General features: G+C 40.2%; 3 protein-coding genes across 6 annotated transcripts in view; 1 reads left to right on the plus strand and 2 right to left on the minus strand.

Moving 5' to 3' along the window:
• Positions 1–2,115, minus strand: part of gpsm1a (G protein signaling modulator 1a) — a 7,232-nt gene extending 5,117 nt beyond the window's left edge. Inside the window, exons 1-2 of the mRNA XM_024264519.1 lie at positions 1,834–2,115; positions 1,666–1,734 (exon numbers count right to left, since the gene is read on the minus strand). The gene's annotated coding sequence lies outside the window, so the exon portion shown is untranslated. The remainder of the gene's footprint in view (positions 1–1,665; positions 1,735–1,833) is intronic.
• A 5,556-nt stretch (positions 2,116–7,671) lies between these two features.
• cmlc1 (cardiac myosin light chain-1) lies at positions 7,672–8,574 on the plus strand. The gene has a single exon (XM_024264524.2). It carries the CDS (start codon positions 7,886–7,888, stop codon positions 8,477–8,479), a length of 594 nt encoding a protein of 197 aa, XP_024120292.1. The 5' UTR covers positions 7,672–7,885; the 3' UTR covers positions 8,480–8,574.
• A 5,644-nt stretch (positions 8,575–14,218) lies between these two features.
• Positions 14,219–16,362, minus strand: part of LOC112141391 (regulator of G-protein signaling 3) — a 39,682-nt gene continuing 37,538 nt past the window's right edge. For all 4 annotated transcript variants that reach the window (XM_024264521.2, XM_024264520.2, XM_036210781.1 and 1 more), the window contains exons 24-27: positions 15,766–15,864; positions 15,606–15,667; positions 15,328–15,494; positions 14,219–15,261 (exon numbers count right to left, since the gene is read on the minus strand). In XM_024264521.2, coding sequence (XP_024120289.1) covers positions 15,040–15,261; positions 15,328–15,494; positions 15,606–15,667; positions 15,766–15,864 — 550 coding nt within the window. In that variant the 3' untranslated portion in view covers positions 14,219–15,039. The remainder of the gene's footprint in view (positions 15,262–15,327; positions 15,495–15,605; positions 15,668–15,765; positions 15,865–16,362) is intronic.

Consider the following 16,362-nt stretch of genomic DNA (forward strand, 5'->3'; position numbering starts at 1 on the left):
CGCGACCCCGAAAGGGAAGAAGCGGTCAAGAAGATGGATGAATGAATGAATGAATGAATTCTTGAAACTATATAGTCAAAAACTGTCTGTGTGCTGCCCCCTACAGGTTGAAATGGGGTATTACAGTTGAATTTAGTGAGTTGAATTTAGTGATTGGTCAATCCATGTAAGTTTCAAAAGTCACATGTCATGATCTGCAGCCCCAGTAATGATAACATTCCTGTTCTCAAGCCCCACCCCTCTGACAGGATTTTCAAATTTTGGCTGTGGGCGGAGTCAGTCTCCAACTTCCCTGTTTGGTCACCCTTTATTGTTTAGGTGGGCAAACCTACAAAATCAGCAAAGGATTAATTTCTTGCTCAGTGCCCTTTTGGTAGAGTTTCCACCCTGAGATTGGAAGGTCGTGGGTTCAAATCCTGGCTGAGTCATACCAAAGACTCTAAAAATGGGACCTAGCACCTCCCTGCTTGACACTCAGGACTAAGGAGTTGGACTGGGGGATTAAACCACCAAATGGTTCCCGAGCGCGGCTGTGTCTGCAGCTCACCGCTCCCCCAGGGATGGGTCAAATGCGGAGAACAAATTTCACACACCTAGGTGCGTGACAAATAGTGGGACTTTAACTTTGACTTTATTTCCTCAACTTTACATGGTTTCAAGAAAATGCTGCAGCTTTTGGAACTTGTCCTCCTATAAGTTTCACAACAGAAAGAACTTTCTACCCAAACATTCATCACTACAGAGGATGTTTCGCTGTACCCCTGCAACATTTCTGCTTCCAGAACAGAATCTGTCTGCCAATGATCAGAGGGAGAGTTTTTAGTCAAACTTCTGTGGGGTTTCTGTTACTTCTACCTCAAACTTGTGTGAGGTGAGGATATTTCCCCTGTGCAGTTGGGGGATTTGTGTTTAAGTTGTGTGAAAGTTGTTCTCTGCATTTGACCCATCCCCCTGGGGGAGGGGTGAGCTCCAGACACAGCTGCACTCAGAAACCCCCCAAACCAACCCCTTAATGCCGAGTTTCAGGCAGGGAGGTCCCATTTGTAGAGTCTTTGGTATGACTCGGACTGGATTTGGGTTAACAACCTTCCAGTCTCAGGGCGGACACTCTACCACAGGGCCACTGAGCTGGTTATGAACAGGCACACATGAATATGAGTGAGAGAGATTACGGGCTTTCACCCAACAGTAGATGGGATAGGCTCCAGCAACCCCATGACCCCAAAAGGGATTCTAAGACAGAAAAACAGAATTCAACATTTTAGTCTTGCACATTATTTATGCCTAGACCCAACATAGAAAATGAACCAGCACCGGTCTGCCCGAGTCAGGCCCTGCTTTAGGGTGGAGTTGATGTTCAGATGTCTTCTGTTTGGATCTGAACTCAGAAAACTGTCTGCTCTGGCACAGAGGTGGAGGAATGCAAATGTGATGTTATCTAGACTGAAGCAGAGATCAGAGGAAGGTCTAAATCCACACGCTGTAATAGTTCTGAAGCTCTGCACTTGACTCTCACGGCAGGTTTTAAAGTATGAATCACTCAGCCACAGTTTGAACTGCTGAGACCAGCCTGAGGACTGGCTGACAAACAGCAGAAGTAGGTCAACTACAACACTGCCGCTCGGAGCAGCTAATCACATTTACAACACAAAGACCTCCACTCACTCGCTGATGAATGTGTCCCTGAGTTCATCTGCCTCAGAGGTCCATTCAGGGCTATGTGCCCCCTGGTGGCTGCAAGGGGAAAGGAAACACGGAAAAGAAGCATTTTATAAAGGCTGTTCCGAAGTGTTAATCAGACGAGCATCACACACACATTCATTCTCTTCTTACAGCTGGACCACAGGTCTGAGGTGAAGGATGGAGATGCACCGTCCTCTTCAACAGCTCTGCCACGGAGAGAGCAACACAGACACTCCAAGAATCCAAAGTTTCCAAACTTTCCTTAAAGTTTTCTCCTTGACTTCTGTCTTCATCCCATGCATGGATTCCTCCTCTTCCTCCACTATCTCCTCCTCTTCCTCCTGTATTTGGTCTTTTCTGCTGTTATTTGTCGTCTCCCAATTTCATCAGATGAGCCGGTCGAAGCGCGCACAGCGTAAAGAAAGAGCACCCCCACCAAACTCACAGTCTGGGCTTACATCACAGTTACCATGGAAACCAAAGGGAAGGCCTTAAAACCCTGCTCTCCTCCCCTGTGTCCAAAACACACGCGCACACCCACGTGCACACACACACACACACGCCTGCATTCTTAGAGTCCATTCAGATGATCTTAGAGAACACTTCCATTCAGTGCTTCACAAACACACACACACACCTTTATTACTTTGAGGGGACCACTGGGGGATCTTTGTGTGGACCCCAACTTCTGCTGCAGCAGGAGGGCTGCAAAAAACAAATGTGACACCAGGAGGCAGCAGAGAGTCACAGTGAGAAAACTCAAGTACATAGATTTAGATTTTTCCTTAGCTGCTGTTAGGACCAGGTCATGCTGTCAGGTACTTTTGGAATCAGAAATTACCTGTTTTTAAATGCTCTGATGTTTCTAACTGCATAGTTATGTAAAACAAACTTTCAATGTCCCAAAACACAATGATGAGTGCATCATATAAAGAATTTGTGGCCAAACAAACAAATACCTTTTGTAAAAGTACGATTTTTTTCAGATAAGTAGGACAGTACTTGCACAAACAATAATGAAATAAGAGAGATATGGATTAATTAGGGAATAGTACAATGATAAAATAACAGAAAAATACGTTTGGAAGTCATGCAAGCGCGGCTTCTATCTTTCTGCTCCGTTGCCAGATTAGGCAAAACACTGCCAAATTTAAGTAAAAACCCACCTAATTTGTGTGGGAATTTGCCCAATCTGGCAACGTCAGCTGTGGTGCGCTGTTCACACAGCTCCTCTCACATTGCCCCTCACCTCCCTGGTCCAGAGTTGATGGTCATTAAAGGGTAACCAAACAGGGAAGTTGGAGGCTGAATCCACCCACAGCTCCCCAAATCCCGTCAGAGGGGAGGGGCTTGGGGAACATGACTGTTATCATTACTGGAGCTGCAGATCATGACGTGGAACTTTAATAGCTTGACCAATCACAAAATTCCACTGTAATACCTCGTTTCAACCTGAAGGGGCAGGACACAGACGTTTTTGGACTAAATTTTCAGGAATTAAACACGTTTATTTTAATTTAATTTTAAAGCCCCATGTATTGAGATCAACAGACAAAAAAAGTTGATTAGGGTTTGGTTACCCTTGTGCTCTCTGATGGGGTCCAGACGACCCCACCCTTATTTTGATGTCTGATCCCTCCCATGACAAAGGTGCAAAGGATTTCGTGTCTGCCACGGACAGCAGTGAAGATGAAAAAACATTTAAAAAAAAGTTCAGCTTGCTGTCTTGTGGGGTCCAGATGACCGCACTTTTAATGTACACATGTCTAGATAGCACAAGGGTTACAGGGGCCACTTATTTGCACACAATGGCAGAATTTATCGTTGTGTCGTCTGTATTTTTACTCACTTTAATGTTGCCTTTCTTTCCATTTTTTTCTAGTCACTTATATATATATGTTTGTGTGTGTGTGTGTGGGGGGGGGTGTTTGCGGTGCTGTTTCTTACATTATTGTTACATTTGTTTCCCATTTTGCGCTAGTTACTGTTTTCTTTTAACGGTATTATAATATACATTTTATATTTTTGATGTTACCTTTTGCAGGGAGGATCGATCCAAAGTATTGATAGTATTGATCTCAAGTTGGTATCGATCGATACTGACCTGCAGGTATCGATATTTCCACTCTTGTGTGAAACTTTTCTCTATAAACTAAAAGGACCGAGCTGAGTCACTGCCTCACCGCTACCTTCTTCTTTTGGTTTGTTGACTGTTTCAGATTCATTTATTCACTTTTAATTCAATTTAAACAAATTTTTATTCATTCATTTATCTTTTGTCCGCTTTGTCCCTTTCGGGGTCGCGGGGGTGCCGGAGCCTATCCCGGCTACTGATGGGCGAAGGCGAGGTACACCCTGGACAGGTCTCCAGTCTGTCTCAGGGCCTCAATCACACACCCATTCACTCTCACATTCACACCTAGGGGCAATTTAGAGTCACCAATCAACCTATGAAGCATGTTTTTGGACGGTGGGAGGAAGCCGGAGTCCCCGGTGAAAACCCACGCATGCACGGGGAGAACATGCAAACTCCACACAGAAAGGTCCCAGTTGATGTTTCTGTTTCAGAACATTCCACCTGGGATTTGAACCGGGGCCTTCTTGGTATGAGGCAAGAGTGCTAACCACTGCGCCACCGTGCAGCCAAAGTTTTTCACTTTAATAAACAATTTTCTATTTAATTGAAAATATTGTCCTAATTCAGTTTTATGTTTATTAAGTCATTAATAAAGGAAAACTTACATAAAACTATTTTCAGCGATTACAAACAATTGAGATTTTGAGTGTTAATGTCAGATCCACCACATTTACAGAAAATATCGATATTGGTATTGATACAAGGGATATTGACCAGTATTGGATTGGTACCAGATCAATAACTGAATGCTCATTATCGCTCAGCCCTACTGTTAGCTAATAAACACATCCACACCTGTATTATATTATATACTTCATTAACAAAACATGTGTATTTCCAAAACTATTCTACAAAACAACATTTAAAGAAAAAAGTGTGGGTATTGGCAAAATTAGCCTTCTAATTAGTTGATATTGAATTGATATCCAAATTCCAAGTTTTTTACTTGGTTACAGTTGAAATATATATGAAAGACAAACCTCTCTACAGTGAGGGATGCAAAGAGCATCATGGGTAATCTCTGTCCTTATAGGAGCAGGAATGTTGATGGGACTATGTTCAGCAATGACTGCTGCAGGAGATAAACAGACTGAAATAAACTGAAGAGCCCTGAGAACAGAAGTGGACGGATGAACAAAGATGGACTGGTCCTTGAAGGCCCACTCTGATGAAAACTGGGTTTTCTGCTTCACAAACTGCAGCTTTTTCAAACGACAGGTTTTCATCTGCTCCTGATTCATCATGATTTAAATAAAGAAGTCGGTGTAGATTCTCAGTCATCCAGGTCGTGATTAAATGAAAAAAGTTCTCAAAATATTCAATTGAAGACATTTCGCCTGAATGTCATTGTGTGAATGATGTCAAATGATTTCAGTAATCTTGGTATCAAAACGTTCAGCTCGTTCAGGACATTACTGCTTGTACTTTTGGTATTCATAAACAGTTAATGCTATCAAGTTTAGTAGGTTTATGATCAACTTACTAAACTTGACGGCATTTTAGTAATGCTAGCTGTTTTTGGCTGATTTAGACATGGTACGTCACGTGACACGGAGGTCTTAACCATGCGTCAGTATCTGACTTAGGAATGAAAATGTATTGATTTGGGAAGATGTAAGCTTTATTTTGTTACTGAAGTACCGAAATTGTGTGTGTATATATATATATTGTTACGGCTGTGGCCGTATTTGGTTTTGTATTTTCTTTGGTTCTGTGGATTTTTGTCAGAGTGGGACATCTATGTGTTTTGTGGATCTTTGTGTGTTTTTCTGTTGATTTGTTTCAGGTGTGGTGCTGGAGGCGTGGCTCCCCATTGGTCCAACCTGAAGGAGGGGAGCCTTCAAAAGCCCCATTTGGACCTCCAGATCATGAGAAGGGAGCTGGGCTGCAACCTGTCTCCACTGCAGCTCAGTGAACTTCTCCACCTGTTTGATTTGCACACTTAGTTTCTTTGGCGTTTTGTGTTAGGTCCCACTCTGTGTTCTGTGTTTAGTGGTGTTTAAGTTAAGTGAAGCTGTAGGGGTGAACCGCCATGTTCTCTAGTAAATCTTCTCCTGTTTCTGTTAGTCCAGGGAGGTTAGTGTTCTTCTACAGTTTCTTTTTGCAGGTAAGCTCCCTGGGTTGAGTTAGTTGGGATTTTGTTATTTTGGCCTTGGTTCACCCTGAAGCCTTTTGCTTCACTTTCAGTTATTTTGTTTGGGTTATTTTGTTCTTGTAAATAAATAGTTATATTTTTTTTATTGAGACATTTGTTGTTTTTTGTTAAACACTTATTTAATTTACCTTTATGTTAGGCCCCGGACCCCTAGACTAAATGGGGCCTAACATAAAGGTAAATTAAATAAGTGTTTAACAAAACACAACAAAAGTCTCCATAAAAAGTTAACACAATTTATTTACAAGACAACACCAACATTAACTAAAAGTGAAGCAAAAGGCTTCAGGGTGAACCAAGGCCAAAATAACAAACAAAATCCCAACTAACTCAACCCAGGGAGCTTACCTGCAAAAGGAAACTGTAGAAGAACAACAAACACTAACCTCCCTGGACTAACATAAACAGGAGAAAACATTTACTAAAGAAAATGGCAGTTCACCCCTACAGCTTCACCTAAATAAACAAACACTAAACACAGAACACAGAGTACAGAGTGGGAACTATACCAAAGAAAACAAAGTGCGCACAAATCAAACAGGTGGAGAAGTTCACTGAGCTGCTGTGGAGGCAGGTTGCAGCCCAGCTCCCTTCTCGTGGGCTGAAGGTCCAAATGGTGGTTTTAAAGGCTCCCTCCTTCAGGTTTAACCAATGGGGAGCCACGCCTCCAGCGCCACACCTGAAACAAATAAAGACAGAAAAACACACGAAGATCCACAAAACACAAAGAAGTCCCACTCTGACAAAAATCCAAAAGACCAAAAAGAAAATAAAACCAAATACGGCCACAGCCGTGACAATATATATATATACAGTATATAAAGCATTTGTATTTTCTGTGAAGCACACACTAGTTCCTTTCAAAATAAAACCCGCCCTGTAAAAAATGTTCAAACATGATATTTTTTATCATTGGAGTTGCCACATTCATTTTTTCCCTTTAACTCTCAGATATAGACAACCTTTTTGTTGAATTTATTTATTAACAAAAAACCTCAAAACATTTAGAAGAAACTGAGCTTTTCATTATCATTCTCCAACATGTGAGGTACAAAACACTTAACTCTAAATCATTTTCAATTGTTTTTAACTGCATTTGTTCAAAACTTTAACCCCTTTAGTGTAATTTACCAAAATAAAAGATTGTTTGGAGACTTTTATTTGACTAACTATAAATTAAAACATTTTTTCTACATAATTTCTGCCAGTAAAAAAACTGTTTTGCTTATTAGTTTGACCTTTTAAAAATCTAAGCAGAAATAACAATCCTTTAATAACTAATCTATTATGTAATTAATCGTTTGCACTCTTCATTAAAGCAAATGAGCCGCAATAAAGGGATAAAAGAGCCACATGTTGCTGTGGAGCCACAGGTTGTAGACTCCTGATCTAGACGTTGAGTTGCAGCATCTGGACTCAAGACGTTTTATGGTTAATCCAGGTGACTTCATCAGTCATTTCCTTAAGTACAACCACACCATCATAGAATTGAGTGAAGTTTTGTGGGACTAGGATTAATTTATCCTTACAGAAAATACTTTTAAAAGCTGGCTTCTGAGTGCAGCATCAGGAATTATCCAGCACCTCTACGCCACTGTGTGTTTTTTGCCTAATTCTAAGATACGTGGTGAGGCGAGGGGACATTCTTTGACTTTTGGACTGATTGTGGGGTCAGGCTTCTTAAATGACTGTTGGGATGGTTGAGCCAGACACGTCCACTCATGATCGCCTGGTTCTTATCTTCAGAGTGTTTCTATTCCAGGCTTCTTCCATCTTTGGTCAACACGTCGCTCCTCTCAGCGACTCCCCTCAGCTTCATTTGTCTCTGCCTCACTCCCCCACCTCCTGGCATCAATAAAAGCCAAACAGCAAAAGACCAAGCAGTAAGTGCCCTCCATTCTTGACGCAGCATGGCTCCAAAGAAAGTTGAACCAAAGAAGACAGAGGTCAAGAAAGTGGAGGCGAAGAAAGAAGAGCCTCCACCTCCTCCCAAGCCCGCAGAGCCGGAGCCCAAGCCACCGGAGGTGGACCTGAAGAGCATTGTGGTGGAGTTCACCCCAGACCAGGTCGAGGAGTTCAAAGATGCCTTCTCTCTTTTTGATCAGACTCCCACAGGGGAGATGAAGATCACCTATGCTCAGTGCGGTGATGTCATGCGCGCTCTGGGACACAACCCCACCAACAACGAGGTGCTGAAGCTGCTGGGCCGGCCAAAGGCTGAGGAGCTGAACATCAAGCTGCTGGACTTTGACAACTTCCTGCCCATGCTGCAGCATGTGGCACGCTCCAAGGAGCAGGGCAACTTTGAGGACTTTGTGGAGGGCCTCAGGGTCTTTGACAAGGAAGGCAATGGCACGGTGATGGGGGCGGAGCTACGCCACGTCCTTGCTACTCTCGGAGAGAAGATGACGGAGGACGAGGTGGACCGCTTGATGGCAGGACAGGAGGACGCAAACGGGCACATCAACTACACCGAGTTTGTCAAACACATTCTGGCCGGGTAGAGCGCGGACCCCTCCCCCCATGCCCCACCACCCCAGCTGCTCTGACCAACTCAGATGTTGTCTCTCTGTCCAATAAAACACTGATCTGAGTGGTTTTTTTTGTGTGTGACTTTTGGTAGATAACAAGCATCAATCAGAATAACCTTGAACTCTTTAAGACTGGAGCTCCAGTGTTTATTATCTTTGATTTACTGAAACCTTTCAACCGTTAACATGATAATTTGATAATTCCAGTAGATTCTGTAGTGAAAAGCGGCTCATCGAGCCGCTTTTCACTACAGAATCTACTGGAATTATCATGGTAAGGACTGAAAAGTTACAGTATGTATGTTCAAGCGTCACCGACGACGCCTCAGGTGTTTAAGGGTTAACAGTTATTCTGCCTCGCTTAAAGGCAGACGCAGAAAAGACTGCAGCCTAAACAGCATTCTGAGGTGGAGATGATATCTGCAAACTGAAGTATTCTGTTCTTTCAGAGTATTTTTACCTACTCGTCAGAGTAATGTTAAATTATATATAGCTAGGCTACATATAAGTATGGTTTCATTCAAAATATTTAACAGCAATGACACCAATAGAATTGACTGAAAAAATATTGGACGCAATTGACAAAAAGAACCATCTCATTAGTATCTTCATAGATCTCAAGAAAGAATTTGACACAATAAATCACAAAGTTCTCCTTGAAAAACTTAGCAAATACTCTATCAAAGGACTGGCCTTCCCAAGGATAAAAGTTCAACAACAATATGTACAAATAAACAACATTAAATCAAATGTATGCAGTATCACTTGTTGTGTACCTCAAGAGTCAGTCATTACTTGGCCCTAAATTATTTATAATCTGTATAAATGATTTGAACTCAATATCCAAAATATTAAATTCTATTTAATTTGCAGATGACACAACCTTTTAATATACAGGAGACAATATTGAACATATGATAGAGGTGGTACACTAAATTGTGGTTTAACAGAAATAAACTTTTGTTAAATGTTCATAAATTGGATTTTATATTTATTAATATAAATACAAATGGTAAAGTTAAATTAAACATAGATGACATTAATATGGAAAGAGCTAAATAAGTCAAATCTTTAGTAGTTATTATAGATGTAAAGCTAACTTGGAAATCACAAGTCAACAATAGCAAAAGCAATTGCAGTACTACTCAAAGTAAAATGGTTATTAGACTATAATCTATACAATAATCTGCCCCACATTTAAGTTAAGTTCATTTTTTATATTCCTTAATTTCTTTGCAGAATATTGGTGCATAAACTTGTTTTACTTTACACATCACATAACAGAATTAATTTAATGACCTGTGCACACATTTAGTCAATCAATCAATCAATCAATCAATTATACTTTATTAATCCCAGGGGGGGGAAATTAGGTGGTGGTGGGCAGCAGCTGTTACTACAGCGCTTATCGCCCGAAAAAGACACATGAGGGTACAGGAAAGGAAGGATGTCAAAAATCAAGTATCTTCAGCCCGTGTCGCACGAGGGCGGCATGAGTTAAAAGTACAAGCAAAAATACATCGACATTGAAGCACATATAATTTCACAAGACAAAAAGGTCCACAAACTGACTCCCAACACGTCCAGCCAGGTGGCAGCTGTGCGCGATAGCACAGCGCTCTAAGGCACAGTCGAGGGGGGGTCTGAGAGAAGAGAGAGTCACCAAGGCGTTGAATTTGTGGTGAAGGTCATGGCAGGGGAGGAATGCAGGTTACCAGGTTAGTTAATTTTGTTCTGATTGTTTGAGTAATTATATTCCTTTGAGTGTTCTGAGGCCTGATGCCGTGGAAGGGGGAGGAGCTGGAAAAGTTTCTGATGTGGAGGAGGGAGGAGCTGAACAACTTCCTGGACTCTCCCATTGGAAGATGGAGGGGAAACAAAGTTTATTCTTTAGTTGGACTATTCTTTTCTTTTGTTAAAACATTAAGATTAAGAAAACCTTTATTTTTCCCACAGTGGGGACTGCATGTTGAACTTGTTATGAAGTATAAGTTTAGTTTTGTTTGTTTAAAGCTCTAAATTACTAGTCATTTCTTTTTTAGTTAATATTTAGGTTTTGAATGTTTGTATTTATGTCTCCCTCCCTCTTGTGTCATTGGTCTGATCAGCCATCATAAACCTCCCTCATGTCTCCTGTCAGATGGTCAGTTTTGGTTCTGTCGGTTTAAACTTTTGTTCTTGATTCTCCAAGTTACATTTTGTTCAATTGACCCCATTTTAATTCAGGCCCATGCTTTTTTGTGTTGGGTAAAATAAAACATCCTTTTTTAAAGATCTTTTTGTCCTGTGGCTCAATCCCCACCGAGCGGCCTATGACATTATTATATCATTCCTTGATTACCTGAAGTATTGTAGAGAAATTTGGGGTACAACTTATAAAACATATACTCATCCAATTTACATATTATGAAAAAGTAATAAGAATTACCACAAAAAGTAATTATAGGGACCCGTCTGATCCAATATTTATAAAATTATTAAAATGTTATGAACTTGTAAACTTGAACATTTTAAAATGTATGTATAGAGTAAATATGAAAGGCTTTCCTCCTAATTTAATGAAAAGATACACAAAAAGAAAAAGCAAATCTAATTTAAAATGGTATGAAATATTTATTAAACAAAAAGATGGAATACTTCTAAGGAGCGATGGATATCAGTAACTATGGAGTCAATAAATGGAATATATTGAGCAGAGAAATTAAAAACGCAACGACAATCACAAGTTTTAAAAACTATATTAAAAATAGTCTAATCAATGACTAAAATATATCTAGTATAAATAAAAACTACTCATCCCTGAGGTACAGTGTTCATTTCACACTGGTTGAAGTTTGTAATTGCACATTTTTTCCTCTTTCTATCTTCTGCTACTGTATCCTAAATCGGCAGAATGCTGTTTTTCTTGTTTACTGATTGATTTGTTAAAAGGGGCAGACAATATATGTTTTTGTTTTTTCTTTCTCCTTTTCATTTTTTTTTTCATCTTGTTTGAGTTTACAACTCCAGGTTGTATTTCATGATTTTCCTTTTATTGAATTAAAATGAAAATGAAGTTTAAAAAATGTTGCAAGACTCCTCTGTAAAAAGTGAAAGCCAAACTAATTCCTAATAACTCAGTTTGAACGTAACGAGACAAAACTACTCAGGTCTTTGTTCTTGTTACTTTATTGTAGTAATCTAAGTCCTCCCTCTGAGGAGCTTACAAAAACAGCTCTGTCACCAGTCGACCTCTGAATTAGGAAATCTCCCAAACTACTGCAGAGGGACCGATTGTTCTTCCAGAGAACAACATAATCCGTGGTGGCTTCACAAGTCCCAACGCTCAATGGTGGCATCTAGTGTCTAATGCAGCGCTCTGCAACCTACAGCTCTGCAGCCACATGTGGCTCTTTTGTTCGAGAAAAATAAAGAAAATTCTAAATGGTAAAAAGTAACCTAAAGTAAGAAGTGAGAAAGTACTAAAGGGGGAAAAAAAGGTAAAATAATTAATTTATAAACAGCTGAAGGACAGTGTGTATCTCAAGTTGAACAACATTTTACACGTTTGTGCGTCCCATCCTGTACTAAAAATCCATACATGTTAATAAGCACAACCAGAATTAAATTGGACTGGATTGTAAGGTAGATGTTCTATTTTTGAAAAGAAACAAATTAATTTAGGTGTGTTTGAAAAATGTGGTTGGGGGTCACTTATAGCTCAGATTTCATTTTGGTTTGTTGGATTTAGATTTCTGGTGGAGATGCACCAACAACAGTGAGATTAACTATTTTTAAATTAATCACTGCTGACATTACACTACTACTACTTCTGCTGCATTGAGATAGTTTTATGAGACAGGGTGTCTTTTTTTTGAAAGGAACTCACATGAAAAGGTTTTTTTTTTAATTTAGATAATATCTAAAAAAAATGTAGTTAAACTCTAAATTAGTCTTTAAAAACCTCAGTAGACAACAAATTAGCCAAAAGTGTTAGCATGTTGCTAAAATATTAAATAAACTCCAATAAAAAAATACTATAAAATATTAAAATAGCCCATGAATATATTTTAAGTCTTTTTGCTAATCTACTTAAAATTTTGACATTTGAAGATTGTATCATTCAATTCCTACGGGGCATATTTTGCTCAATATTTCACAAACTATAAAGTTTATAAATACCTAAAATACATGCAGTAATGTCCTGAACGAACTGAACGTTTTGATATCAAGATTGCTGAAATCACTGAAGTGTGATTGAGTTTATACGTGCTGAAAACTGTACAGAAAGGAGCAGGAGAATCACTATAGTGTGAATGCTTACTAAGCAATCACACAATGAGTAAAATGGGCCTTTTCCTCTCACACATCCACCTTCAGAGGACATCTACTGTGTTGGCTGCATCAACAAACACTGGGGCTTTGTTTTTTCCAGTCCATTTCACGCACTCTTTCAGGTCACAGCGCTCAGGGAAGCAGATCAATACCTGGAGGCAGCAGAGCGACACAGACGGGAAGGAGCAGAGACAAGCACACATTCAGAGACGAGGATTTCAACATTCAACAGGAAGTCAAACTCAATCACACAGGGGGCCAAAATCTAAAATACACCTTAAGTCGCAGGTCGAACAGGATAAACATTTATTGAACACTAACACTACATTTTAAAAACTTTAAAACTGTAACTTTTTAACATAATTATGAACTAGATATATATCATTACCTGTGATAATAATAGTGTGAATTCAGAAGCTGAATTTGGCTGCTGAAGATGCTATAACTGATAGCTGAAAACACTGAAGCTGATAACCAGCTAAAATATTAGCTAAATGCCAAATTAGTCTTTTTAAAAAACTTGGGTTAGCCAAAACAGCTAGCATGTAGCAAATTCAAAACAGCCAAAAAAAAAAAAAAAAAAACGGAAAAATCCTAAATTAGCAAAACAGCTAGCATGTAGCTGAAGTGTTAGCTAAACTCCAAAATAGCCTAAAAAATCTTAGTACATGTCAAAATAATCCAAATAGCTAGCAGAATGCCAATTTTCAAAACTTTAAAACTGTAACTTTTTAACATAATTATGAATAAAAAGGCAGGAATATTATTCCAGAATAAATTAAATTAAACCTTAAATAACTTTCAATATTTTACTCTCCATTAAAATATATTTTGTCAAAATTAAACATTAAAAAATGAGCGCAAGATAACATCAGGTCATTAATAACAATAAAATAAAATGATCTGGAGGGCCGGATAGAATTACCCGGAGGGCCAGATCCGGCCCCCGGGCCTCGGCTTTGACACATGACATACAACTGTTCATGTCAACATCACTGGGTCAACAGTAGACAGTGGAGGCTATTGGAAGTCCTGGTGAGGTATTTAATAAAGTAATTAACAGTCATGTCCTATTAACTGTTTATAGTCAGAGGTGGAGGACCCCACAGTCACATGACTCCATCAGACCAGTCCAAAGATTTGCCTAAATCTACGTTCATACTGGCCTCTGCATCTGGCGTTCAAGCAGCTGTTTTCAATAAAGTCTTTGTAAACGCCTGGAAAGCTGCGTTCTCACGAAATCAGCTTTCAGGCTCTACGAACAAACTGCGTGTTGGTTGAACATCAATCAATCAATCGATATACTTGAACATGCATCCTTTTCAGTGCGCTGTGACACAATCCTGGATTACATTTCTCACTCACGGTAAGTTCTCAAGAAAAGAAACACCACACACTGTAGAGCAGTCAGCTTAGGTTTATCTAACACAGAGTTAAACAACAAGTTTATTAGCACGTCATGAGTCTGAAAACTGGCATTTGACTGAGAACAAAAAGTCTCGTCAGCTGTTAAACCACAGACAAGAACAGCATGTCCGTCCCATTTTTATTCTTTTATTTCAAAACAGTCTGACCTGGACAGGAAGTTTAGGTAATCTAAGCTTCTATCGTGCTAACATCCAGACCACAGTCTAACATGACAACATTAGCTCCAGTTAACTGTTAGCATCTCTCAGACATCACATTTTCAGGTCTGCTCCTCATTCCTGATGGATCCCAGCTAAAGAAGAGAGCCTCATGTTTGAGGTTGTTTACCGCATTCAGCTGACCATGCAGTCCCAGTGGTCCGTGCAGCCGAGCATGATGGGAAACCTGTGAGATGAACTCATTAACAGCACATGTCCTCATTTAGAATCCCTCGATCTGTGACATCCAACAGACGGTCTCATCAGATCCGTAACATGCTCGGGTTCCTGCACGCCTGAAGAGACCAGAACCTGAACCTTTATCGGGTTAAATTCACCAAAGCAGACACACTTTAAAAGATTACAGCTCAAATACACATTAAACAACCAACTTAGTGGGACATGATTGGCATTGAGTTAATTACTCTAAGGAACCTAATGTAGTGTGTAAATACATAAGTAAAAACGTTAGAAAGACATGGAGGATCTGAGCAAAAACCTCCGTTTCTGTGATAAAAAGTGGATCCATCATGCATCTGGGTAGATGTTCGTGTCCTCAGCAGACGCCTATTCCTCTGGTCAGTCCGATTCGGATCACGCCAGGCTGACGCATCTGCTCTGACTCTCTGGTTTTCCAGCCATCTTTGTGTTGTGGTCGGCCAGCTGGGCGTAAAGGCGGGACTTGAGGAAGCGAGGGTAGCTGTCAGTCTCCATCAGACTGAAGATCTGATCCTGGGCCAGCTGGAAGGAGGAGGGGTTGACACCCAGCCGCAGGCTCTGATTGGTCATTTCCCGGACAGACGCATCCACATTGACCTGAACGCAGAGCATGGTTGAGTCACGTGAGCAGGCGTGGGACAGTTGTGGTGCCAAACGGCTTACCTGTCGCGCTGCATTCGCAGAGATAAACTCCTCCTGGATTTTCACGGCTCGGGCAGCCATTTTACTGAAGGGGCGTGTACTCTTGAATCTCTCTACGGCCAACCAGAAGTCCAAGTTCTCCTCACTGAACTCTGACCTCAGGAAGTGACGAAATACCGCCAGGCCATCTGACCAATGAGGACACGACAGAGCAAAAGGTCAAGGGCGGGGACTGACTCTCACATGCTCCTCCCCCTTCCTGATTATTCATTCTGCACTGACGAAGGGCTGTTCCTTACACTGATTGGTCAGCAGGGCCTCCAGGCTGTCCGCCCACCTCCGCACCTCCGCTGAAGACGGCCTGTAAAGCAGCAGAATCTGATTCAATCTCAAACATATTTTGCTTTTGCCGCCTTTAGCTTGAGGATCAGAACGTGGTGAAATCTTCGTTTTTCTGACCTGTTGTTTCTTAAAGCCTTCTCCAAGCTGTTTCCATGGATACCTGCACCGTTTTTCCATCTTCGCAGAAAAGCAAAGCGACTTAGGACGTCGGCAGCCCTGTGGAGTTTTGAGAAGATAAATTATAGAAAATGGAAAAAAAATAACATCCATGGTGTTTATTTGTTTAAATCACATATAAACAAGTCTCAGAATCTAGTCTCAGGGGCCGGATCCGGCCCTCCGGGTAATCATATCCGGCCCTCCAGATCATTTCATTTTATTGTTATTAATGACCCAATGTTATCTTACACTCATTTCTAACTTGAGTAATTTTGACAAAATTTATTTTTATGGAGAGTAAATATAGAAAGTTATTTAAGGTTTAAGTTGATTTATTCTGGAATAATATTCCTGCTTTTTTATTATTCATAATTATATTAAAAAGTTAAAGTTTTAAAGTTTTAAAAATTGTCATTCTGCTAGATTTTTGACTATTTTGGCATTTACTAAGATTTTCTAGGCTATTTTGGAGTTAAGTTAATATTTCAGATACATGCTAGCTGTTTTGGCTAATTTAGGCTTTTCTCTTTAACTTTTTTAGGCTAATATTTACAT

Source organism: Oryzias melastigma, unplaced genomic scaffold, assembly GCF_002922805.2.
Source record: "Oryzias melastigma strain HK-1 unplaced genomic scaffold, ASM292280v2 sc00240, whole genome shotgun sequence".
NCBI classification, from domain to species: Eukaryota; Metazoa; Chordata; class Actinopteri; order Beloniformes; family Adrianichthyidae; genus Oryzias; species Oryzias melastigma.

Bases quoted from the DNA above. Each gene is read 5' to 3' on its own strand.
- cmlc1 (XM_024264524.2), top strand. From the start codon at position 7,886: ATGGCTCCAAAGAAAGTTGAACCAAAGAAGACAGAGGTCAAGAAAGTG.